The following is a 25,779-nucleotide window of genomic DNA, read 5'->3' on the forward strand; positions in this document are numbered from 1 at the left end:
ATTTACAACTTGTCCAAATGTGTGTTTTTTAATATAATTGCACCCACTTCTACCACTTCCTCTGGTAGCTCATTCTGTTTACCCACTGAACCTCTAAGTGAAATACTTGTCTTTCTGGTCCCCTTCAAATCTTCCCCATTTCACTTTAAACTTATGGCCTCGAGTTTTAGTCTCCTCTACCCCGGCTACAATTTTAATTCAGACAATTTTAATGAAAGTTTAATTTTATAAAATTAGCAAATGTTATTTTAAAACTTTTTTTTTGTTGTTGATGCTAAAGGTGATGTATAAGAGCAAGTGTATTGATGTGTATTGGAAATGGTACTAAACTTTCCAGAATTCTCTATATCTGCTTCGCCATGACACTAACTCAAAATGGCTGGTTTAGTCTAATGTATTTGTATAAACATTAATTTCTGATTAAGCCCCATGATTATAAGAGCGTTCAATGTTCTTATCCCATTAATAGTATATTACTTTTCTTTGGCAAAGAAAAACTGCTAGAGAAACCCTGTGGGTCAGGCAGCATCTGTGGAGGGTAAGGGATGTTTGTACCTCCCTCCCACAGCGCCACGGTAGCATCATGTGGCGACACTGGAGCGTAGTGGTTAACACAACGCACTAACCTGGGTTCTATTCCTGCTGCTGCCTGTAAGGAGGTTGTACGTTCTCCCCGTGACCATGTGGGTTTCCTCCCACTGTCCAAAGATGTACAGTTTGTAGGTTAATTGGTCATTGTAAATTGTCCCATGATTAGGATCGGATTAAATTGGGGGGTTGCTGGGCAGCCCGGCTCAAAGGGCCAGAAGGGCCTATTCCAAACTATATTGCAATAAAATAAAATAAAACCTGGATCCACATGCCCTCTTTTTTTCTCTTTCTTTCCTGTCTCTACTTACCACCCACCAACCACAGTCTCTCAACTGCATGGCTCCTCCTCCCCCTCCCTCTCTCCCACTTGGCTCCATTTGCCCATTCTCTCCCCTCTCACCTGCTTCAACCCTCCTTCTCATCTTTTATAGCAGCTATCTCTATCTTTACTCAGCCTGAAATGTCAGTTATCCTTTTTCCTCCACACATGCTGCCTTACACCGCGGTCCTCCGGCAGTTTCTTTTTACTCCAGATTTCAGTATCTGCAGTTTATTTTGTGTATTTCTTTTTCTTTAGAGGGCTCATCAAGTATTTACCTATCTAAGGCCGAAGGAGTTCAGATCGGTGATAATAACACTATGTATATTGAAACCCCGAAGTTTAACAGGAAAAAACAGCAAAAATTCAAATTTTCCATGGAGACAGCAAATGCTCGGCATCCGGACACTCTCAGTAAGTTTTCAGCATGGAATTCTTCAAAACAAAAAACTGCTTATTGATAATAATAGTTGTTCTGGGTCACCTGGATGAAATAGTAAAGGAGAGCTCTGGAGGAGGAAAAGGTTAGATTGATCTTGGAGTAAATTAAAATATTGCCATAACATCATGGGCTGAAGTGCCTGTACTGTGCTGTACTGTTTATTCTAGTTCTGTATTAGCCTCATATTAGACTTTCTCTTGGGCTTGAGAATGACTTGCTTTCACTGGGGTGTCTGACAAGGCCAATTTATGATCTGGAGTCTCTGTCACAGGTTGGATGTGGGAGTAGGGGGTGCTTGATGGGCTGAATGTTGGTCTTATGTGAGGAGATGAACCCCACCTGTCATTTGCTAGACTTGCATGTGCTCCCCACAAAGGAACCTGGGGCTCTCAGTATCTTTTGGATATCCAGCCTCTTTTTTGAGCAGCAAGAGATCAGGCTTCCTGCAAGTTAATGAAAATATCATAGTTTTTCAAACTGGCTTTGAGAAAATTCCTGAATCACTTCTTCTGTTTCTGTGTTAACTTTCTACCATGATTGAGCACAGAGTGGAATGTAAAGGATGTGTTTGAAACCAGCTGCAGGTATAGCTGAAGGTGTTTGGCTTCTTTGATTTATTTTTCCCACCAGTGGGTTTTGAAGTTGACTGCTGGTACCTCTGTCATGCTCTGAGAAGCTTGCTAGGTAGTTTATGCCTTGGAAGTATTCAGAGGAAATCAAGCAGCAAATTGGAAAAATTCCCTGTGGGAATTACTATTGACTTTTCTATTTTTTTAAATACTCATTTAAAATCTATTTTCAAAGTACAAACCGTGATCGTCACAAGTTGCTCAATAGACTGGTGCATGCTCACCTTAACTCGGATGGCAGTAACGCTGTCAGTCAATACACTTCCAAATTAAGTTATTGTAGCGGTGTGCTACAGGCAGCGCTAAAATTACGACACGGAGTCGGTAACTGCAGTCGAAGGAAAAACTTTATTCGAAATCCTCAGCCTCACTTTTAAGCCTCCCTCAACCTGCCCCCCCGTGGCACAGAGGCTCCAAAGCTCTGTGCTCGCAAACCCCCGTAGGCTATCTCCCTTAGCCGGAAAGCTGGCTAATTGTGAGCCGGTTCGGATGTGCCAGGAAATGGGTCGCCACATAACCGCCCCCCCCAGAACCAGCGATACACCCCCCAATGTCCACAGTCTGGGCCGGAACCTGCTTGGGAGGTCGGCCTCTGCGCCGAGGTGCCGGAAACTCGACCGGTTGCGCCAGGTCCACATGGGCCGGTTTGAGGCGGTCCACCGTGAAAACCTCCTCTTTCCCCCCAACGTCCAGCACGAACGTGGACCCGTTGTTCCGGAGCACCATAAACGGCCCCTCGTATGGCCGCTGCAGCGGTGGCCGATGCCCACCCCTTCATACAAACACAAACTTACAGTTCTGCAGGTCTTTGGGTAAGCAGGTCGGGTTCCGCCCATGCTGTGAAGTGGGTATGGGGACCAGGTTACCGAGCTTCTCGCGTAGTCTGCCCAGGACTGCTGCGGGATCTTCCTCTTGCTCCCGTGGGGCTGGTAGGAACTCCCCGGGGACGACCAGGGGCGTGCCGTATACCAACTCGGCCGACAAGGCGTGCAGGTCGTCTTTGGGTGCTGTGCGGATGCCGAGTAGGACCCAGGGACGCTCCACTAGCCCATTCGACTGTGGGTGGTAGGCAGTTGTGTGGTGCAGCTGAGTCCCCAAAAGGCTGGCCATAGCTGACCACAGGCTGGAGGTGAACTGGGCGCCTCTGTCGGAGGTAATGTGGGCCGGTACACCAAAGCGAGATATCCAGGTGGTGATCAGGGCTTGGACGCAAGATTCGGAGGTGGTGTCGGTGAGCGGGACTGCCTCTGGCCATCTTGTGAACCGGTCCACGATAGTCAGGAGGTGCCACGCTCCACGCGACACTGGCAGGGGGCCCACGATATCCACATGAATGTGGTCGAAACGCCGGTGGGCGGGATGGAACTGCTGCGGTGGGGCTTTGGTGTGCCACTGCGCCTTGGCCGTCTGGCAGTGCATGCACGTTTTGGCCCATTCACTGACCTGTTTGTGGAGTCCATGCCAAACGAACCTGCTGGAAACCATCCGGACAGTCGTCCGGATGGAGGAATGTGCCAAGTTATGAATGGAGTCGAAAACACGGCGCTGCCAGGCTGTCAGGACGATGGGACGGGGCTGGCCGGTGGCGATGTCACAGAGCAGGGTCCTCTCACCCGGGCCTACGGGGAGGTCCTGGAGCTGCAAACCGGAGACTGCGGTTCTGTAACTCGGAATCTCCTCATCTGCCTGCTGTGCCTCTGCCAGTGCCTCAAAGTCTACCCCTTGGGAAAGGGCATGAACGGTAGGGCGAGAGAGCGCATCCGCCACGACGTTGTCCTTACCCGAGACGTGCCGGACATCCGTTGTGTATTCAGAGATGTAGGACAGGTGGTATTGCTGGTGGGACGACCAGGGGTCGGACGCTTTCGTAAAAGCAAAGGTAAGCGGTTTCTGGTCCGTAGCCATCAGCGGCGGCTGGCCCTGGCGTTTCCCGGGAACTTGCAGGGCGGGTGACAATGGCGGGCTTCTGCGCCCCACCGCTGATGGTAGAAGCACCAGTGTTCATTGGGCCGGCGGTTGGCGGGCTCTGCGGCTGGGCCTGGACTGGTTTGCTGCTGGGAGCATGGCTGGGAGATCTGTGCGATGGACGCCCCGCTCACCTTTTTGGCGTTCCACAGCAAGTCCGCCCGGGCTGCCACCTTCCGGGGGTCACTGAAATCCGCGTCGGACAACAGCAGGCATATGTCCTCGGGCAGCTGCTCCAGGAATGCCTGCTCAAACATGAGGCAGGGTGTGTGTCCGTCGGCCAGAGACAACATCTCATTCATTAAAGCCGATGGAGGTCTGTCGCCCAAGCCATCCAGGTGCAGTAAACGGGCAGCCCGCTCGCGCCGTGAGAGTCCGAAAGTCCTGAGGAGCAGGGCTTTGAATTCTGTGTACTTGCTGTCCGCCGGGGGCGACTGTACGAACTCCGCGACCTGGGCCGCTGTGTCCTGGTCGAGGGAGCTCACCACGTAGTAGTAGCGGGTGTCTTCTGAGGTGATCTGGCGAACGTGGAATTGGGCTTCGGCTTGCTGGAACCATAGGTTCGGTCGCTGTGTCCAGAAACCCGGCAGTTTCAACGAAACTGCATGAACAGAGGCGGCGTCGGTCATTTCTGGTCCAAAAATCTGGACCGTCGGGGTCACCAATTGTAGCGGTGTGCTACACGCAGCGCTAAAATTACGACACGGAGTCGGTAACTGCAGTCGAAGGAAAAACTTTATTCGAAATCCTCAGCCTTACTTTTAAGCCTCCCTCAACCTGCCCCCTGCGGCGCAGAGGCTCCAAAGCTCTGTGCTCGCAAACCCCCGTAGGCTATCTCCCTTAGCCAGAAAGCTGGCTAATTGTGAGCCGGTTTGGATGTACCAGGAAATGGGTCGCCACATTATTATTAAAATGTCCAGCATAAATGCAGACATTGTTAAGAACTGTATTTGGCAAGAAGGAGTTTACTGAGGCAAGCGAAGGATCTCTTCGCTTTACAGGGGAGAAAATCAAAGACTAAGATTCTGTATGACAGTGTGGCAATGTTGCACAGTCTGACCACCGATTGTGTGAATGTAATGCATCATACGCCCGAGCATAACCAGAGGCCGAGTAATCTGCCCAAGCTTGAAAGACCTTTCTTCTGACTGTAATTTCAAGCTGCTGCGTTCCTGGGTATTTTTATATTTGCTACTACAATTATGTGAGATGCTTTCAATCCACCTCTCAAGCATTAAGGAACTATTTAAACAATTGTGCATCATGTGAGGGTTCTTAAACTCCACTCATATAATGAATATTTAAACAATCCAGTCATGCTTGTTTAATAATAATCTGCAATAGAATCATGCAGGATGAAAACAAGTTCTTTGGCTCAATTAATCCATGCCATTTATGTTGTCCAGCAAACTAGTCTCATCAGTCCGTGTTTGGCCCATAACAATTTAAACCTTTCCGATCCATGTAATTATCTAGATGTAATTTAATATTGCTAATGTGCCTGCCTCAGCCACTATTTCTGGCAGCTCTGTCCAAATACATGCCACATTTTGTGTGAAGAAGCTGTCCCAATGTCCATTTTCGTGGTTGAGCCCCCACTAGGTGAAAGGTAATTCTGGATTGGATGTTGTGGAATGAACCAGATTAGGGGGCTTAATGTAAAGGAACCTTTGGGAGGCAGTGATCATAACATGAAATAATTCACCCTGTAGTTTGAGAGGGAGAAGATGAAGTCAGATGTCTCAGTATTACAGTGGAGTAAAGGGAATTACAGAGGCATGATCAAGGAGCTGCCAGCATTGATTGAAAGGGGACACCAGTAGAGATGATGGCAGAACAGCAATGGCTGGAGTTTCTGGGGGGGGGGGGGGGGGCAATTTGGAAGATAGATACATCCAAAAGATGAAGAAGTATTCTAAATAAAGGATGAGGCAAATATGGATGACAAGGATAGTCAAACACAGCACAAAAGCAAAAGAGAGGGCATATAACATAGAAAAAAAGTGTAAAGTTAGAGTTTTGGGAGACTTTTAAAAACCAGCCGAAAGCAACTAGAAAAACTGTAAGGAAAGAAAAGATGGAATATGAAGGTAAGCTTACCAAAAATATCAAAGAGGATACCAAAGGTTTTTTTCACGTATACAAAGTGTAAAAGAGATGCAGGAGTGGATATTGGATTGCTGGAAAATGATGCTGGAGAGGTAGTCATGGAGGACAAGGGAATGGCAGGGGAATCTAGTAAGTACTTCGTGTCAGTCTTCACTGGAAGACACCAGCAATATGCTAGAAATTCAAGAGTGCCAGAGAGCAGAAGTGAGTGTAGTTACTATTACTAAGAAGTTCTTGGAAAGCTGAAAGGTCTGGAAGTAAATAAGTCAACTTGGACCTCAACTTGTAGGTTGAGTCGGTGGTCAGGAAGGCAAATGCAATGTTAGCATTTATTTCAAGAAGATTAGAATATAAAAGAAAGGATGTAATGCTGAGGCTTTGTAAGGCATTGGTCAGACTGCACTTGGAGTATTGTGAGCATCTTTGGGCCTCTTATTCAAAAAAAGATGTGCTGACATTGGAGAAGATTCAGAAGAGGTTCACAAGAATGATCACGGTAATGAAAAGGTTAGTGCATGAGGAGTGTTTGATAGCTCTGGACCTGTCTTTGAGTTTAGAAGAATGAGGCGGGGGTCTCATTGAAACCTATTGAGTATTAAAGAAGTTAGAATGGATGTGGACAGGATGTTTCCTATTGTGGGTGAGTCTAGGACCAGAAGGTGGTAAATCTGTGGAATTTATTGCCACAGATGGCTGTGGAGGTTGTCATTGAATATATTTAAGGCAGAGGTTGATTGGTTCTTGGATAATGCATCAAAAGTTATGGAGAGAAGGTAGGAGAATAAGTTTGAGAGGGATAATAAATCAGCCATGATGGAATGGTGGAGGAGACTCGATGGGCCGAGTGGCATAATTCTGCTCCTATGTGTTATGGTCTTGTGTTCCTAAATCTTAAACCTAATACTCTCTTGTTTTTAGCTCCCCCACCATGGGAAGAAGACTATGTGCTTGCAACCCTGACTGTGTCCCTCATGATCTTACATACTTCTATCAGGTTACCCTTCCAATCTCCTTTGCTCCAGGAACTAAATCAGCCTCTGCTTGTAACTCAGGCCTCAAAAGTCCATGCAACATGCTGGTAAATCTTCTCTTCACTCTTTTGAGTTTAATAACATTTTTCTCATAACAAGGTGACCAAAACTATACATCATACTCCGAAGTGCAGCCTCACCAATAACCTGTATAACTGCTGCATCCTATACTCTGTGCCCAGTCTGATGAAGGTCAGCTAGCATGCCAAACACCTTTTTACACTATCTAACTGTGATGTTGTTTTCAGTAAACTGTGCAAACTAGCTCGGTCTGTTCCATAATACTCCCCAGGGCCCTACCATTCACTGCAGAAGTCCTACCCTAGTCTGATCTCCTATGTTGCGGTACCTCACATTTATTTGGATTTAATGCCATTTGTTAATCCATGTTAAAATTATCATGTTCAAATAACATACTTCCAGCATAAATATTTTGTTGTAGTATTTAGTTTGCTTTTATTTAATTATTTATTGTGATACAGTGTCGAACAGTCCCTTCCCCCTTCAAGCCGTACCGCCAGCATCCCCTGATTTAACCCTAGCCTAGTCACAAGACAGTTTACAATGACCAATTAACCTACTGATCAGTACATCTTTATACTGTGGGGAAAAACCACAGCACTTGGAAGAAAACCACTGGGAGAATGTACAAACTCCTTAGAGACAGTGGCAAGATACAACATAAAAGATTTCCATTACTTTTAAAAGATGCTTACAGAATATGGACCATTTTATCACTAACTTTTTGTACCTTGAATAGTAGTTATAAACTGTTGCATTTATTTAGCGATGATGATAATGTTGGGCAGGAAGTTCCAGAAATCTGACTAAGCAGAAATGAAAGATTACCAGTTATACTTGCAGTTCATAATAGTGGATACTCTCCCTTTGACCACGATATCAAGTTCAGTTTTTAGTTAGTGGTGATCGCTTGGATGTTGTTAGTGGGGAATACAAAAATGCTTAGGTTGCTGCAGGGTCTCTGTCATGGCCATTGACTGGCACATGAGTCATGCAGTTTTACAACATGGGGTGAGCACCCTCTACCCACCGAATCAGTGCTGACCACCAGGTACCACTTTACTCTAATCCTATTCTATTTTCTCCAAATTCCAGTCAACCTCTCCCCCATCTCCACCACACTAATTCTGCCACTCACCTACATATTAAAAGTAATTCAGAGCCTGGGCTCATAAAAAGAAACCAGCGGAGAAAGCCCACAAGGTCCAAGGGAAAATGTGCGAGACAGCAATGGCAGTCAGGAGTAAACTCCGGCTGCTGGATTTCCACCTGCCCTTCCGCAGTGTAGATGTTAGATTTTCTTCACGTACTTAACACCATTGAAGAATGTGGCACTGACTTCTTTTTTTCCCCCCCCATTCAGCCAATAAACCGGTTGAAGAAGCTCACCTGGACCTCTTGCGAGGAGAACTTGGGAAAGATTGGAAACACTGTGCTCGTAAGCTTGGGTTCAGAGAATCAGAAATTGACGAAATTGACCATGACTATGAAAGAGATGGACTGAAAGAAAAAGTTTATAAAATGCTACACAAGTGGCAAATGAAAGAAGGATCAAAGGGCGCCACTGTCCAGAAACTAGTTCAAGCCCTTCATGGCTGCGACAGGTCAGACCTCACTATCAGACTTCAAAACTGTTCCTGAGTTTTATCCTATTTTAAGGTAAGGTTACACACAGAGTCCTGTACATGAGCAGATCCATCATCTCAAGAACTGAGATTCCCTTGCTGCTCCTGTATGTAAACCTTTTTAATGATTCAGAACAAGAAATAAATGCTTGCAAACCATTGGTACAAAATGAAGAAATGGTGAGCAGGTGGACTTTATGTAGCAGTCTGAGATATGACCTACAAATCTTATGAAACATTCCAGCAAAACCTGACACACAAGACTGCATTTCCATGTATTTTTGTTCTTCTAAACAAAATGAAATAATCTTGTACAACTTGACGAAGTCTGGGGACTGCTTTGTCGATTAGGCTTGTGGAGTTGTTGAGAATGGTGAAATCCCAGCTTCAATGAGCAATATAGGTTTTACGCCATAAATCTGAAATTGCTTAAGCATGATGTAGAAGTTATCGGAGGCTTGTATGGGCATAGGCTTCAGTGAATTGAACCCAATTAAGCTGAATTGAAATTGGGCACACCCTCAATCTGTGTGTACTTCATAGGACTTTATTTTGAGGTGCCTGCTTCACTTGCATCAAATCTCAGCTAAGATCAGGGTGGGTTACTTCCCTGGAATGGTATCAAGGGTAACACTCAGCTACTCTTCATTTCAGAGAGAGCATTTTTTTCCCCCCTAGGGAAACATGTCTGTCTGTAAACTATGAAGACTGCCTCCCAGTTTTCAGTGATTAATTTTATAAAGAGGTCCTTCATATGCATATCCACACTCCTGCCACATTCTTTAGATGCGTATGTAAACAGTGTATCAAGCAGTGGGGCCAATGCCTATTCAGAAAAATAGGCACAAAGCAGTCATTTCCATCCGATTCTAATTCCATCACTTATCTGACCACCACGATTTCAATATTCTACTCTGACATAATGAAACTCCTGCCTGTTGCCGTAGTCTTGTTGCCTGATGTGTTGCTTTGGCTTTCCGCAGTTTGAGATAGGTGAGTTCATAGCACACTGACTCACATTTTTTCAGAAATGCTGTTTAATTTGCAATGCAGTTAAACATACATTTGACACTGTGAATCAATTGATCAGCTAAAAAACATGTAGGCTGTGGGCCTTTGCTCACTGGAGTTCATTGAAACCTATCAAATGGGAGACCTTGATAGAGTGGATGTCAGGAGGATGTTTCTAATGGTGGAGAGTCTAAAACCAGAGGGCACAGCCTCAAAATAGAGGGACGTCCATTTAGAACAGAGATGAGAAGCAATTTCTTTAGCCAGAGAGTGGTGAATCTGTGGAATTCTTTGCCACAGGTGACTGTGGATTGGGTATATCTAAGGCAGAGGTTGATAGATTTTTGATTAGCCAGGGCATGGGGAGAAAGCAGGAGATAGATCAGCCATGATGGAATGGCAGACCAGACTCAATGGGCCAAATGGCCTGATTCTGTTTCTAGATCTTATGATCTTGTGGATAGGACAGTGCATGGGGACTATATAGTGAATGCTTTCAAAGCACCCACCCAGTGAAGTTGTACAACAATTTACTTGTGTAAATGTTAAATTTAATCTGTATCAAATACTAATGAATACAAGGTAACTCGGATTATGTGAAATTCAACTGCACTGTACTTCTGTTATCAGTATCTGCACAAGTAAATAGGTTCATTTTGAAATGTTTTACTCTAATCCTGTATGAATGCAAGTTTTGTTAAGTGTATATCAGGCAGACAAATAATAGAAGCGAATTACAACACAAGTAAAATATCTGTTTAAGGGGAAGAGAATCGTCCAAAGAATAAGATGCTTCGAGTTTTGTTGTGCCTTATGAAAAACAGGAATGGATGGTCAGCTATGAATTCATCTTCAAAGTGCAAGCTCCGAAACATCATGGTGACCTGTGAGCTGGCTGCTCCTTCAGTTCCTGCTTCATTTACTTCCACAAAGCAATTGTGAACTATTTTGGATAAAGACAGGCCACCTGCTGCTGTCATACCCGAGAAATCTGCACTTTCACTGTCAAAAGCTGCTGATATTCCCAACCTTTTAAGTGTCGGTTCCAGATCATATTTTGCTTCCAACTTAAATTTGGGAAGATATATTGACATTTTGGATGGTTCCAGGTTTTCTGGGCTGGTCCACTCCAGTAGTTTATCACTTGTCAGCTTTTTCTCAAGCTAAAATAGAAAGAAGTCATATCATAAAGGATATCTCAATTTTTTTCAAGAAACAAGCATTATCCATCAAATGGAACCTGACAACATGCCATTTGTTTTACTGATCCTGAAGCATTATGTGACAGAATTTTCAGTCTAAACTTTTCAGTTAACAATGCACGGCAACTGCTGAAAGATTACGCATTGCTGTATCGGTTCAGTCTTGGACAGTTTAATGTAGGAATCATATTTGCTTTCTTTATACAAAAACTTCTATAATTCTTCATAAACCGGATGTAAAAGCAATATGAATATCTAGTACATTTGCTTTTTTTTAGCTATTTTAACTTTGCTTTGATAACACAACTACGAACTTACCTCCTCGAGTCCACCAATTTCCTCAGGTAGCAGGATTAACATACTGAGCTCATTCTGAACATACGGGAGCTCTAGGATGTCAGCTGCAAGCTCCTCAATAAATGATGTCTTGAATGTTCCTTTTTGGTACATCATTTTCACGGACTTAGATTCAGTCTGGCCAAAAATATTTGTTAATAAATTACCTATAACAATGTTAAAGCTTTGACAGAATATTTTCCTAACAGATGCAGTTACCTCACTGAACCTGAAGGGCCGGTACTTGGTATCTTCTTCATTAAACTTCTTCTCCCACACCCCTTTGAAGTAGACAGCATTCACAAGGACAAGCTTTGATTGTGAATCAACGGCACCTTGAACTAACAAGTTCTGGATCTTGCCTTAAATCACAAATTTATTATTTTCAGAACTGTTTTTACAAAGCATTATCAATGTATTGTAACAAATTATAAGACCATAAAATATAGGAGCAGAAGTAGGCCATTCAGCCCATCAAATCTGCTCTGCCATTCAATCATGGCTACAGTAAAATTCCCATAATTTTGCATGCTTGGAACTTTAACGCATTAGCAAATTTTCTAGACAATTAAATGTTATTCATATCATTGTCCCAACACAATTTTAATTCACTTTTTGCAGATGTTGTAACATGATAAATTTCTCAGTGATCCTGGTATGGTAAAATGGAAGAAGGAGCATGGGTTCCCTCAGTTGGAGAGGGAGCGCAGGACCAGGGCCCTGGCAGTTAGCAAGCTGTTAATGGGGTTGGGAGCCGAACCATAAGGATTTAATAGGTTATTAGAGTTCTACTTTATGGCACAAAACACAGTTGTTGGCCCAACATGACTAAGATCGTGTTTGTGTTCCTGAAGAGCCTTCTCATGTCTTACCTCTTCTTTTCCCATCACATCTGAATTTCAGCTCGGGCAGCAAGTAACCATTTTTTAATATCTGCTGATTTCCTGTCTGGATTTATTAAAAGCTCTTTCTGTATTGGACACACATGTCGCTATCTTGAGTTTTTAAAGTAGCTCGTCTACAGACACATCCAGTAGATTACATGCCAGTAGATCATTGAATTAAACCAAAGTGGAGTGCCAACCATTGGGGATCAAAAACCAGGCTTCAACTAGTTGTAACGTAAAATTGCAACATCTGGTGTGATGAAGGAAAAGAATTTAAAACAAGCTTTATTGCATAAATTAGGACAATATAAATACAATACTTAAGCCACTTCCAGGTGTGCATGTTTGGTATCAATCTGTGCCATTAATTTAATCTAAATTGATGGAAATATTTGCCACTACAGCAGTATTATCCTGTCTAGTGCGAAATCCAAGATCCACGCCACTGACAAATCTTGCTTCCTTGAATACCACCCAACTACAGTATGAAGGTCTATAGGTCTAATATTCTGTTATGTGTCCTGATCCTAGTACCTTTTGACAGTGAGGCATGACCTATTTTGTTGGTCATCAAGCATTACTCATCCTGGGCTGACTTGAAATGGGACTGCTGTTAACAGGGTATGTAGTTAAAAAGAACCAACCAATTAAAATCTGATATCCTCTAATCCGATCAGCCAAATTACCATCATTCTTAAAGAATTCCATCCCAACACCCTGATAGAGTTCCAACTAGACCCCAAGTTCAGTCACACTAATTCCTAATCATAGTAGAGGGTTCTTCAGCGAAATCATAGAAACATAGAAAACCTACAACACAATACAGGCCCTTCGGCCCACAAAGTTGTGCCAAACATGTCCCTACCTTAGAAATTACTAGGTTTACCCATAGCTCTCTATTTTTCTAAGCTCCATGCACCTATCCAAAAGTCTCTTAAAAGACCCTATCGTATCCGCCTCCACCAGCGTTGCCAGCAGCCCATTCCATGCACTCACCTCTCTCTGAGTAAAAAAACTTAGCCCTGATATCTGCTCTGTACATTGAACATTGACTTCTCTAACTTCCACTAATGCCCCTCCTCCCCTTCTTACTCCATCCCTGACATATTTAGTTGTTTGCCTGTTCGCCATCTCCCTCTGCTGCTTCCATTTCTCCTGACGCCTCCCTTCTCCAGCTCTGTATCACTTTCGCCAATCACCTTTCCAGCTCTTAGCTTCATCCCACCCCCTCCGGTCTTCTCCTATCATTTCACATTTCCCCCTCCCCCCACTACTTTCAAATCTCTTACTATCTTCCCTTTCAGTTAGTCCTGACGAAGGGTCTCGGCCCAAAATGTTGACAGTGCTTCTTCCTATAGATGCTGCCTGGCCTGCTGTGTTCCACCAGCATTTTGTGTGTGTTGTTTGAATTTCCAGCATCTGCAGATTTCCTCGTGTTTGCACCTTAAACCTGTGTCAGCTTGTGGCAACCATTTCTGCCCTGGGAAAAAGCCTCTGACTACCCACACAATCAATGCCTCTCATCATCTTATACACCTCTATCAGGTCACTTCTCATCCTCCGTCGCTCCAAGGAGTAAAGGCCGAGTTCACTCAACCTGTTTTTATAAGGTATGCTCCCCAATCCAGGCAACATCCTCAAAAAATTCAATCAGGCTCGTAAGGCACAATCTGCCCTTGACAAAGCCATGCTGACTTTTCCTAATCATATTATGCCTCTCCCAAGTGTTCATAAGTTCTGCCTCTCAGGAGCTTCTCCATCAACTTACCAACCACTGAAGTAAGACTCACTGGTCTACAATTTCCTGGGCTATTTCTACTCCCTTTCTTGAATAACGGAACAACATCCGCAACCCTCCAATCCTCTGGAACCTCTCCTGTCCCCATTGATGATGCAAAGATCATCGCCAGAGGGTCAGCAATCTCCTCCCTTGCCTCCCACAGTAGCCTGGGGTACATCTCATTGGTCCTGGTGACTTATCCAACTTGATGCTTTCCAAAAGCTCCAGCACATCCTCTTTCTTAATATCTACATGCTCAAGCTTTTCAGTCTGCTGCAACTGCTCACTACAATCACCAAGATCCTTTTCCATAGTGAATACTGAAGTAAAGTATTCATTAATTCCTCCGATTCCATACATACTTTCCCACTGTCACACTTGATTGGTCCTATTCTCTCACATCTTACCCTCTTGCTCTTCACATACTTGCAGAATGCCTTGGGGTTTTCCTTAATCCTGCCTGCCAAGACTTTCTCATGGCCCCTTCTGGCTCTTTTAATTTCCTTTTTAAGCTCCTTCCTGTTAGCCTTATAATCTTCTAGATCTCTAACATTACCTAGCTCTCTGAACCTTTCATAAAATCAGCAACAACTGAATTCTCAGCCTTATTTTGGTGTAGTGGCATCAGCACCAGATTTCAAAAATGGTCTTGGGTTTGAATCCAGCTGGCTGCTTGCACACTGATTGAGCATCAAGCTAGCTACTCAGTCTCACGAAAAACAAAATGCTAAAGAAACAGCAAGGTTGCCACCTGATGTGCCAAAAGGCATGGAGAGGGATAACTAATTTTGTGAAACCTCACATAAATTCAGCAATAAAAACATGAAATGGGTTATGGGCTAACTTATGGTTATCACTTCCCTCTGTCCCTTTTCCCCCATATCCCAGTACCCCTCATCCTGCTTGGTGGTGCAATAATATCAGCGCCGGACTCCGGAGCGAAGGTTCCCGAGTTCGAATCCAAGTCAGATTGAGCATCGAGCTAGCAACTCAGCCTCATGAAAACAAGAATAGCTTGCTACGGAAACACCGTCATGATGGTGCCCCGATAACTCCACTGCCGAGTTGAGGGCTATTCTTCTTCAATACCCCTCTTCACTCCATCTCTTTCTACTCCTCTGCCTTCGCGATCTGCCCATCACCAACACATTGCTACCAGTGGTATGCTCTCCTTATTCCTTCCTTTATTCCATGACCTCTCTGATCAGATTCCATCTTTGTCATTTTCACAAATCACCTCCCAGCTTCTTATATCATTCCCAGTCTCCCCCTCCCTCATGTTCCTGTCATTCCCCTTCCCCCACCTTATCTATCTCCCCTCTTTCCAGTTCTAATGAAGGAGCTCAACCAGAAACATTGACTGCCCATTATCCTTCAGAAATGGTTGAAAATATTTTGATCCATTGCTAAAGGAAGATTTCTAAGAGGCTGTTGCCAAAGTTTTATTCTGTCACTTGACATTTTACCTTCAGTCTGTTCCTCTACCCATGAGTTGATTTGGATTCTGGCCTCCTCTGCTCCTTCTGCAAAATCGACAGCAGTAAGCTCTGCCTTGTGGAATCTAGATATAGATTCGATATATCCCTACGAAACCAACACAAGAAGAACAATGAGAAGACAAGGTATTGCAAAAGAAACAACACACAGAAATGCATATTCTGTGTGAGGAAGGGACTACTTGCTGGCTCTGGGCCTGGAATTTAGAAGGATGAGGGGAACCTCATTGAAATCTTATCAAATCTTGAAAGGCTAAGATGGAGCAGATGTGGAGAGTATGTTTCCTGTAGTGGGGAGATCTAGGACCAGAGGGCACAACCTCAGAATAGAGGGATGTCCATTTGGAATGGAGGTGAGCATTAATTTCTTTAGCCAGAGGGAGGTGAATCTGTGAAATTTGTTGCCACAGGCAGTCGTGGAGGCCAGGTTATCGGAGTATTTAAGGTGGAGGAGGTTGATAGCTTCTTGATATGTCAGGGCATGAAAGGTTACGGGAAGAAGGTGATCTCTCCTCTTAATAGTTTTTCACCTGGCACCTACCAGCATTCTTCCCACCCTCCCCCCACCTTCTTTATAGGGCCCCTGCCCCCTCCCTCTTCAGTCCTGACGAAGAGTCTCGGCCCGAAACGTTGACTGCTCATTTCCGTGGATGCTACCCGACCTGCTGAGTTCCTCCAGAGTGTTGTACATGTTGCTTTGACCACAGCATCTGCAGAGTACTTTGTGTTGTGGAGAATGTGGTTGAGGGAAATTGATCAGCCACGATGAAATGGCAGAGCAGACTTGATAAGCTAATTGGTCGAATTCTGCTCCTATATCTTATAGTCTTACTTGCATTAGGGCTGCATTGAAACCCATCAGCTAATCTTACTGAGTGGATAAATGAGCTCTACTCATTTCACTTTGAATAGAGGCAGTGCAGATTTATGAAAAGAAAATTATAATCAATTCATCTGTGAAGAATTTTTTGAGGTTGTAACGACTAGTCTAAGTAAGGGGAATCAAATTGATGCAGTGTATTCCTTTCAAAAGTGTTTAATAAGTTGCTGCATGAGAAATGATCACATATGGTTAGGGCACGGGGAATTGCAGTGAATACAGTATATAAACATGCATTTACAGTTGACCTGCCACAAAGCAGTGGGATATTTTCTTGATGTACTGAAATCATAGTATTCATTTTGGTCAGTTACATTGAAGAGGGGACCCAATGAAGGGATCCTTCTGTTCAAATGCTGACAAACTCAGGATGCTAGCAAATGGAATTCAACATGAAGAAATGTAATTACAATAGAGGTGGGGAAACTGGAAATGTGAAATACATTTTAAAAAAAAAAGAAATTATGATATTGAAGGGTGCCTGAATATTCTTTACACAGTTCGTAAATGGTTTTGTATAGTGATATTTATAGAAAGAAAACAAAATGCCGAAAGTTTTTTTTCTGCAATTACATAAGGTCTAGTACACCGTGGACAATTTTAAGTGTTATTAAAGGAAAAATACTTTTCTTGGGAGATTTGCTAGATTTTACTAGATTGATTCCTGGAATTGCCTTTGTGGAGAGAATGATAAAAGTTCTGGTATTTAAAAGAATTAGAATGTACCATATTGGAAATATCAAATCCTGAAATGCTTGATGGGGTGAATGTAAGATGCTTTCCATAGCTAGGGAAACTGAAATATGTGATCACAGTCTCAGAGTAAGGAACCAAATATTTTAGAATTAAGATGAAAAACTTCAAAATGGACTAATAGGTATTGTAGTTACTGAGGTAATTAATGGTGATTTGACAGGAAGATAATTTGATTTAGAATTGTCACCATTAAGTGTTCAGGTTAAATGGCAATTTTGTACTTACGATTCATATGTTGTTAGAAACAGTGTGAATCGGTTAAGCATGTTGACACCACGTTGACACTCTAATCTGAAAAGCTGATGACTGCATTTGAAAATCATTACTATTGTTTTATGTATTTTTATGTGGATTCAATGTATATTTTTTCTATACAATGAATATTAAAAGTATAAAAGCATCCAACTCGTTCTGAATTTTGTTTTGATCACTATTAAACACAATTATTTAATAAACTAAATTAAATCTATTTGATTAACTGTATTCTTAGACATTGCCATTACTATACATGCTTTCTGCTCATTAAATAGTGGTGTAATCCCATAAAACATGGGAGCAGAATTAGGACATTCGGCCCATTGATACTGCAGCACATTTTGATTATGGCTAACTTATTTTCCCTCTCAACCCTCCTCATTACTTTTGACATAACTAATCAATCTATCCACCTCCTCTTCTATCCATAACTATCCACATTCTCTTCAAATATGCCCAAAGACTTGGCATATAATGAACTCTACAGATTTACCACCCTCTTCCACCTCATCTCTGTTCTAAGGGGACTTCCTTCTATTGTGAGTCTGAGCCTTCTGATCCTATACTAACCTACAATTAGAAACATCCTCTCCACATCCACTTTTCTAGGCCTTTCACTATTCGGTAGGTTTCAATGAGATGCCTCCTCATTCTTCAAACGACAGCAAGCACTGACCCAGAGCAGTCAAATGCACCCTATATGTCAACCCTTTCATTCCCGAGATCATTCTTGTAAACCTCGATGGACCCTCACCAATGCCAACACTTCCTTTCTTAGATAAGTTTTGGAACTGCTCACGATAATCCAAGAGTAGTTTGGCCAATGCCTTATAAAGCTCAGCTTTACCTCCTTGCTTACCTCCTTATTCTAGTCCTCTCAAAATGAATGCTAACAGTGCATTTTCCTTTCTTACTACTGACTACACCTGCAAGTTAACCCTTAGGGAATCCTGCATTATCACTCCCAAGCCCCTTTGCACTTCCAATTTCAGAATTTGCTCCCCATTTTAAAAAATAGTCTATGCCTTTATTCCTACTACCAAAGTGTATAGCCATACACTTTACTGCACTGTATTCCATCTACCACTTCTTTGCCTAATCTGTTCAAGTGCTCTGCAAACTCCCTGCTTCCTCAATACTTCCTGCCCCTTCACCTATCCTGTATCACCCACAAACTTGGTCACAAAGCCATCAATTCTGTCACTGAAGTCATTAATATATAACATGAAAAGTAGCAGGCACAACACTGATTCCTGCAGAGCACTACTAGTGACTGGTAAAGTATTCCCACTCTGCCTATTTAGTATCGTTCCTGTAATACCATGTGCTCTTTACTAGTTAAGCAGCCTACTGTGTGGAAACTTGTTAAATGCCTTCTGAAAATCCAAGTAAAGAATATCCACTGATTCTCCTTTGTCTATCCTGCCCATTATTTCCTCAAAGAATTCCAACAGATTTGTCGGGCAAGGTTTCCCTTACGGAAACCATTCTGACTTTGGCCTATTATGTGCCTCCAAGTACCCTGAAACCTCATCCTTAATAATATGCACTTAACATCTTGCAAACCATGGAAGTCAGTCTTCTGCCTCTTGCCTCCCCTTTTTAATGAGTGGAGTGACATTTGGAATTTTCCAGGGCTCCATAACCATTCCAGAATCTAATTATTCTAGAAAGATGACTAATAATGCCTTCACAATTTCTCCAGCTACTTTTTCAGAACACTGGGGTGTAGTCTATCTGATCCAAGTGACTTACCTATCATCAGATCTTTCAGCTTCCCGAGAACTTTTTCCTTAGTGACTAATAGCAACTACACTCATTTCAGCCCCCTGACATTCTTGAATTTCTGGTATGCTTAAGATTGACACAAAATACTTATTCTTTTTGTCCACCATTTCTTTATTCCCTATTACTACTTCTCCAGTGTCATTTCCAGTGGTCCCTCTTTTACTTTTTGTATATCTGGAAAAAGCTTTTGGTATGGTCTTTTATATCATTGGCTTGCTTACCTTCATTTTTCATCTTTTCTGTCCTCATTGCTTTTTTTGTTATCTTCTGTTGGTTTTTAATAGCTTCCCACTAACATTTGCTTCTATGCTGTCTTTGACTTCCCTTATCAGGAGTGGTTACCTCATCTTTCCTTTAGAATGCTTCTTCTTTGGGACAAACCAATCCTGCATCTACTGAATTACTCCCAGGAACTCCAGTCATTGCAGGTCTATCATCATCCCTGCTAGTGTCCTCTCCAATCAACCTTGGCCAACTCTTGCCTTATGCCTCTGTAGTTACCATTACTGAATTCTGATATTGATACATCCTATTTGACTTCTCCATCTGAAATTGTAGGCTGACATTGTCTCATAAGGGTTCCTTTACCTTAAGCTCACCAATCAAATCTGATTCATTATACAACACCCAACGTAGAATTGCCTTTTCCCTAGTGGAACTGACTACAAGCTGCTCTAAAAAGCCATTTCATAGCATTTTACAAATTCATTTGGGATCCAGCACCAACATTATTTTCCCAATCTACCTACATATTGAAATCTCTGACACACTGCATGAGATCAAACTGTGCATGGTGAGGGAGGGGGAAGTGGTGGAACTAAAGTCTGCCTAACCCAGCAATTTACTTGGTATATTGGCAGCAATCAAGCTGAAAACCACAGCTTCCATATTATTTAATCCCTTTAAGAGAAAGCATTGCAAATAAAATATGTAATCTGCATTTTTACAATGTAAACCAGAAAATTTGTATTGTTTTAATTTAATTTTTAAACCAGGGACAATTTAAAATCAATTACCAAAAGCTGGTGGGATCTTGGGACTTTATCACTAATCAAAACTTTAAAAATGACTTGATGGAAGTTGTGTGATAAGCACACAAATCTCAGAACAGTCTTCATTATTAGCTAGATTTTTGTAATTAAACTGAAACCAAATTAAATTAATACAGGCATTTATATTTGTGGATGCATGACTGGACACCTCTAGTTCTATTTAGCTAAAATAAAATGCATTTCACATGAGGGGTTCTTACTGATCTGAACTGCAAAACACAGAATCAAGTTTATTATCACTGGTGTATAAGAAATTTGTGGTTTTGTGGCAGCAGTACAGTGCCGGACATAAAAAATGACTATAAATGTCAATAATTAGATATTATAAAGGACAAATAACACAATAGTGGTCATGGACTGTTCAGAAATCTGGTGGCAGAGAGGAAGGAGCTATCTTAAAACATTGAGTGTGGGTCTTCAGGCTTGAAAGGTGGAGGATGTGTCTCAGTGGTGAGGGTCAATGATGCATGTTGCCTTCATGAGGTACTACCTCTTGAAGATGTCCTTGATGGTAGGAAGGATTGTGCCAATGAAAGAACTGACCAAGTCTAGAAGCATCTTTTAATCCTGTGCATTGTTCCAAGCTGTGATTAATCAGTCAGACTGCTCTCCGCCATACATTTGTAGAAATTTGCAACAGTCTTTGGTGACATACCAAATCTACCTATAGCCACAATAGGTGTGATCTCATTGGCTCATAGGTGTGATCAGATGTGATCTCATTGGCTCTCCACTCAGTCTTTGGAACACCTGGACAACAGCAATACCGACGTCAGGCTGCTGTTTATTGATTACAGTTCAGAGTTCAACACCATCGTACTAATCAACGAGCTCCAAAATCTGAATCTCTGTCCCTGATTCTGCAGCTTGATCCTTGATTTACACATTCAGTGCTGAACAGAACTAACGTCTCCTCCTCACTAACAATCAACACTGGCAACCTCAAGGATACATGCTTAGCCCACTGCTCAACTCCCTTTATACCCACAACTGTGTGGCTAGGCACAGCTCAAATGCCATCTATAAATTTGCCAGTGACAGAACTGTTATTTCAGATGGTGATAAGGAGGCCCACTAAGAGTGAGATAAATCAGCTGGTTGAGAGGTGTTGCAAAAACAACCTTGCTTTCAATATCATTAAGACCAAAGAATTGATTGTGGACTTCCAGAAGGGGAAATTGAGGGATCAGCAGTGGAAAAGGTGAGTGAACACTTTCAAGTCCCTGGATGTGAACATCTCTGAACATCTATTCTAGGCCCAACATTTTGATGCAATTACGAAGAAAGCACAACAGTGGCTATATTTCATTAGGAGTTTGAGAAGACTTAGTATATCACCAAAGACTCGCAAATTTCTATAAATTTACGGAGGAGAGCATTCTAACTGGTTGCATCACCATCTGGCATGGAGGTACCACTGCACAGGGTTGGAAAAAGTTTCAGAAAGTTGCCAACTCAGCCAGAACCATCATGGGGACTCGTCTCCCCAACATCGAGGACATCTTCAAAAGGTCATGCCTCAAAAAGGCGACATCCATCTTTAAGGACACCCATCACCTGGGACATGCCCTCTTCTCATTGCTACCATCCAGGAGGATATATAGGAGCCGAAGATACTCAACATTTTAGGAACAGCTTCTTCCCCTCTGCCATCAGATCTAACCTCTCAAAAGCAAAAACTAGAATGCACGCTACTCATTTATCAGTTACTAAAGTGAGCTCCTGCAGATCAAGTCAGAGATTAAACTCAGTCTCCCCTCCATACCACCATTTCCTTTCCAATAAAAGAACTAAATACTTTTATTTTTCCAGTTCAACAACGTCTGATTGCACCTTACTGGATGAAAGCTGAAACTTCTTTCTCCAAAGAGACCATTTGCTGTCTTTAGAAGATGAGAAGGGCTGGGTTTATTCACTTCACATTGCAGTTGCTGAAATCCATGATGAGGTTGTTCCTCACCTCCAAGATGTAGCACCTACAGGTGTAAACAGGTATATAAGTCACTCCTAAAACACTAGAACATCGGAAATTCAATCATTTTAGAAGCTTTACATTTTTTATATATTTTAAAGCTCAGTAAGGTTAGTTTATGGATTATGGATTCAAGTATGTTTTCATTATTTGGTGAGTGTAGTCAAGTTAGGTTTATTTTCATGTGCACATGTCAAGTTCAGATACAAGGATAAACTTGCTTTTAGCAGGCATATAGATAAAATATACAGAACATAAATTATACATAACTTGTATATAAATTTTACAAGAAAGCAAAGATCTTGATAGTGAGAAGAGGTGCTTAATGAGGTGGTGTTGGGGTTGTGCAAGTCCATCCAAGGACCTGCTGGCTGTAGGAAAGTGGTTGTGTCTGAACATGGTGGTGTGGAACTTCAGGCTTCTATTCATTGATCATCTTACCAGACAGTTCAGATGCTGATGGTGCAGGTGGAGTCTACCAACAAGAAAAGAAAATATTAGTGAATTCGACCAAGTGTTTGATCAGAGAAAAATCTAGAGGGGCCTCCAAGGAAGAACTAGAAGTAGGAGAGTGGGGTTTAATGTTTAGGACAATAGTTCTACCTTAGGTATTCTGCAGCTACCTAAGTGTACATCCATCCGTGAGAGAGGTATTAGAAACAATACGACGTTTCTTCAGCGGTTTGATTGGGGCACGACTGCATAAGCGTGTGGACGTCAGCCAGTGAGAACAGTGAGAAGAGTTTAAAAAGAAGACAGCTGCATAGAGCGGGCACGTTAGGAGCAGGCGACGGAGTAGAGGGAGACAGAGTAGGAAGGCTCTGGCTCAACAGGGCTTTGGCGATACCAGTTGAGGTGAGGTAGGTTAACTGTGTAGAACACAGACAGGAAGTATGTGTGTGAGGCCGATGCTCTGTGCTCGGTGTCAAATGTGGGAAGTCTATGAGACCCCCAGCCTCCCAGATGGCCACACCTGTGCCAGGTGCATCGAGCTGCAGCTCCTTAGGGACTGCATTAGGGAATTGGAGATGCAGCTCGATGACCTTCGTCTGGTTATGGAAAATTGAGGAGGTGATTGAGAGGAGCTATAGGCAGGTAGACACACCGGGGCCTGGGGAGACAGATAAATGGGTAACAATCAGGAGAGGGAAGAGGAGGAGGCAGATACTAGAGAGTACCCCAGTGCCTGGCCCCCTTAACAATAAGTTCTCCTGTTTGAGGACTGTTGAAGGAGAAGGCCTACTTAGGAGAAGCAACAGTGGCCATGCCTCTGGCACAGAGTCTGGCCCTGTGGCTCAGAAGGGTAGGGAAAGGAAGAGGATGGCAGCAGTGATAGGGGACTCTATAGTTACAGGGTCAGACAGGCAATTCTATGGACACAAGAAAGAAACTCGGATGGTAGTTTTCCTCCCAGGTGCTAGGGTCTGGGATGTTTCTGATCACGTTCATAACATCCTGAAGTGGGAAGGTGAACAGCCAGAGGTCGTGGTACATATTGGACCAACGACATAGGTAGGAAAAGGAAGGAGGTTCTGAAACCAGACTACAGGGAGTTAGGAAGGAAGTTGAGAAGCAGGACCACAAAGGTAGTAATCTCAGGATTACAGCCTGTGCCATGTGACAGTATAGGAATAGGATGAGGTGGGGGATAAATGCGTGGCTGAGGGAATGGAGCAGGGGGCAGGGAGCCAGATTTCTGGATCATTGGGTCCTCTTTTAGGGCAGGCGTGACCTGTACAAAAAGAACGCGTTGCATTTGAATCTGAGGGGGACCAATATCCTGTCAGGGAGGTTTGCTAAGGGTATTGGGGAGTGTTTAAACTAGGATTGCTGGGGGGGTGGGAACCAAACCGAAGAGTTGGAGGAAGGGGCTGTTGGCTCACAAATAGACAAAGCTTGGAGACAGTGTGAGAGGGAGGATAGGCAGGTGATAGAGAAGGGATGTGCTCAGACTGATAGTTTGAGGTGTGTCTATTTTAATGCAAGGAGTATTATGAACAAAGCGGATGAGCTTAGAGTGTAGATCAGTACTTGGAGCTGTGATGTTTTGGCCATTACAGAGACTTGGATGGCTCAGGGGCAGGAATAGTTACTTAGAGTGCCAGGCTTTAGATGTTTCAGAAAAGACAGGGAGAGAGGCAAAAGAGGTGGGGACGTGGCACTGTTGATCAGAGATAGTGTCATGGCTGCAGAAAAGGAGGAAGACATGGAGGGATTGTCTACAGAGTCTCTGTGGGTGGAGGTTAGGAATAGGAAGGGGCCAATAATTCTACTAGGTTTTATATAGACCACCCAGTACTAACAGGGACATCGAGGAGCAGATAGGGAGACAGATTCTGGAAAGGAGTAATAATAACAGGGTTGTTGTGGTGGGAGATTTTAATTTCCCAAATATCGATTGGCATCTCCCTAGACTGAGGGGTTTAGATGGGGTGGAGTTTGTTAGGTGTGTTCAGGAAGGTTTCTTGACACAATATGTAGATAAGCCTACAAGAGGAGAGGCTGTACTTGATCTGATAGTGGGAAATGAACCTGGTCAGTTATCAGGTCTCTCAGAGGGAGAACATTTTGAAGATTCTATCTCTGTTACCATAGGATTGGAGAGGGATAGGAACAGATAAGTTAGGAAAGCATTTAATTGGATAAGAGGAAATATGAGGCTATCAGGAAGGAACTTGGAAGCATAAATTGGAAACATGTTCTCAGGGACATGTGCGGAAGAAATGTGGCAAATGTTCAGGGGATATTTGAGTGGGGTTCTGCATAGCTACATTCCAATGAGACAAGGAAAGTATGGTAGGGTACAGGAACAGTGATGTACAAAGGCTGTTGTAAATCTAGTCAAGAAGAAAAGAAGAGCTTACAAAAGGTTCAAAAAACTAGGTAATGATAGAGATCTAGAAGATTATAAGGCAAACAGGAAGGAGCTTTAGAATGATATTAGCGGAGCAGAAGGGGCCATGGGGTCTTGGCAAACAGGATTAAGGAAATCTCCAAGGCATTCTGCAAGTATGTGACAAGGGTAAGATATGAGAGACTAGGACCAATCAAGTGTGACAGTGGAAAAGTGTGTATGAAACTGGAGGAGATAGCAGAGGTACTTAATGAGTACCTTGCTTCAGTATTTACTACAGAAAAGGATCTTACGATTGTAGGGATGACTTAGAGCAGACTGAAAAGCTTGAGCATGTAGATATTAGGGAGGAGGATGTACTGGAGCTTTTGAAAGCATCAAGTTGGATAAGTCACCGGGACCAGATGAAATGTACCCCAGGATACTGTGGGAGGCGAGGAAGAAGATTGCTGAGCCTCCGGCGATGATATTTGCATCATCAATGGGGATGGGAGAGGTTCCAGAGGATTGCAGAGTTGCAGATGTTGTTGCCTTATTCAAGAAAGGGAGTAGAGATAGCCCAGGAAATTATAGACCAGTGAGTCTTACTTCAGTGGTTGGAAAGTTGATGGAGCAGATCCTGAGAGGCAGGATTTATGAGCATTTGGAGAGACATAATATGATTAGGAATAGTCAGCATGGATTTGTCAAAGTCCAGTTGTGCCTTACGAGCATGATTGAATTTTTTGAGGATATGACTAAACACAATCCAGGAGGCATAGGATCCAAGGGGCATAGC

At 43.0% G+C, this 25,779-nt stretch overlaps 2 protein-coding genes across 13 annotated transcripts in view; one reads left to right on the top strand and one right to left on the bottom strand.

Moving 5' to 3' along the window:
* The window catches only part of ripk1l (receptor (TNFRSF)-interacting serine-threonine kinase 1, like), a 95,335-nt gene extending 86,573 nt beyond the window's left edge, over window positions 1–8,762 (top strand). For all 6 annotated transcript variants that reach the window (XM_059945637.1, XM_059945641.1, XM_059945638.1 and 3 more), the window contains 2 exons: window positions 1,169–1,324; window positions 8,471–8,762. In XM_059945637.1, the coding sequence (XP_059801620.1) occupies window positions 1,169–1,324; window positions 8,471–8,748 (434 nt within the window). In that variant the 3' untranslated portion in view covers window positions 8,749–8,762. The remainder of the gene's footprint in view (window positions 1–1,168; window positions 1,325–8,470) is intronic.
* Window positions 8,763–8,801: 39 nt separating this feature from the next.
* Window positions 8,802–25,779, bottom strand: part of LOC132378591 (leukocyte elastase inhibitor-like) — a 54,906-nt gene continuing 37,928 nt past the window's right edge. For 2 of the 7 annotated variants that reach the window (XM_059945647.1, XM_059945648.1), the window contains exons 3-6: window positions 22,014–22,151; window positions 15,415–15,532; window positions 11,264–11,643; window positions 8,804–10,906 (exon numbers count right to left, since the gene is read on the bottom strand). In XM_059945647.1, the coding sequence (XP_059801630.1) occupies window positions 10,502–10,906; window positions 11,264–11,643; window positions 15,415–15,532; window positions 22,014–22,151 (1,041 nt within the window). In that variant the 3' untranslated portion in view covers window positions 8,804–10,501. Of the gene's footprint in view, window positions 10,907–11,263; window positions 11,644–15,414; window positions 15,533–22,013; window positions 22,152–25,779 lie in introns of all 7 variants that reach the window. The other 5 variants (XM_059945649.1, XM_059945644.1, XM_059945645.1 and 2 more) reach the window with 5 other exon arrangements.

The sequence above is a fragment of the Hypanus sabinus genome, chromosome 20 (genome assembly GCF_030144855.1).
Source record: "Hypanus sabinus isolate sHypSab1 chromosome 20, sHypSab1.hap1, whole genome shotgun sequence".
Taxonomy (NCBI): domain Eukaryota; kingdom Metazoa; phylum Chordata; class Chondrichthyes; order Myliobatiformes; family Dasyatidae; genus Hypanus; species Hypanus sabinus.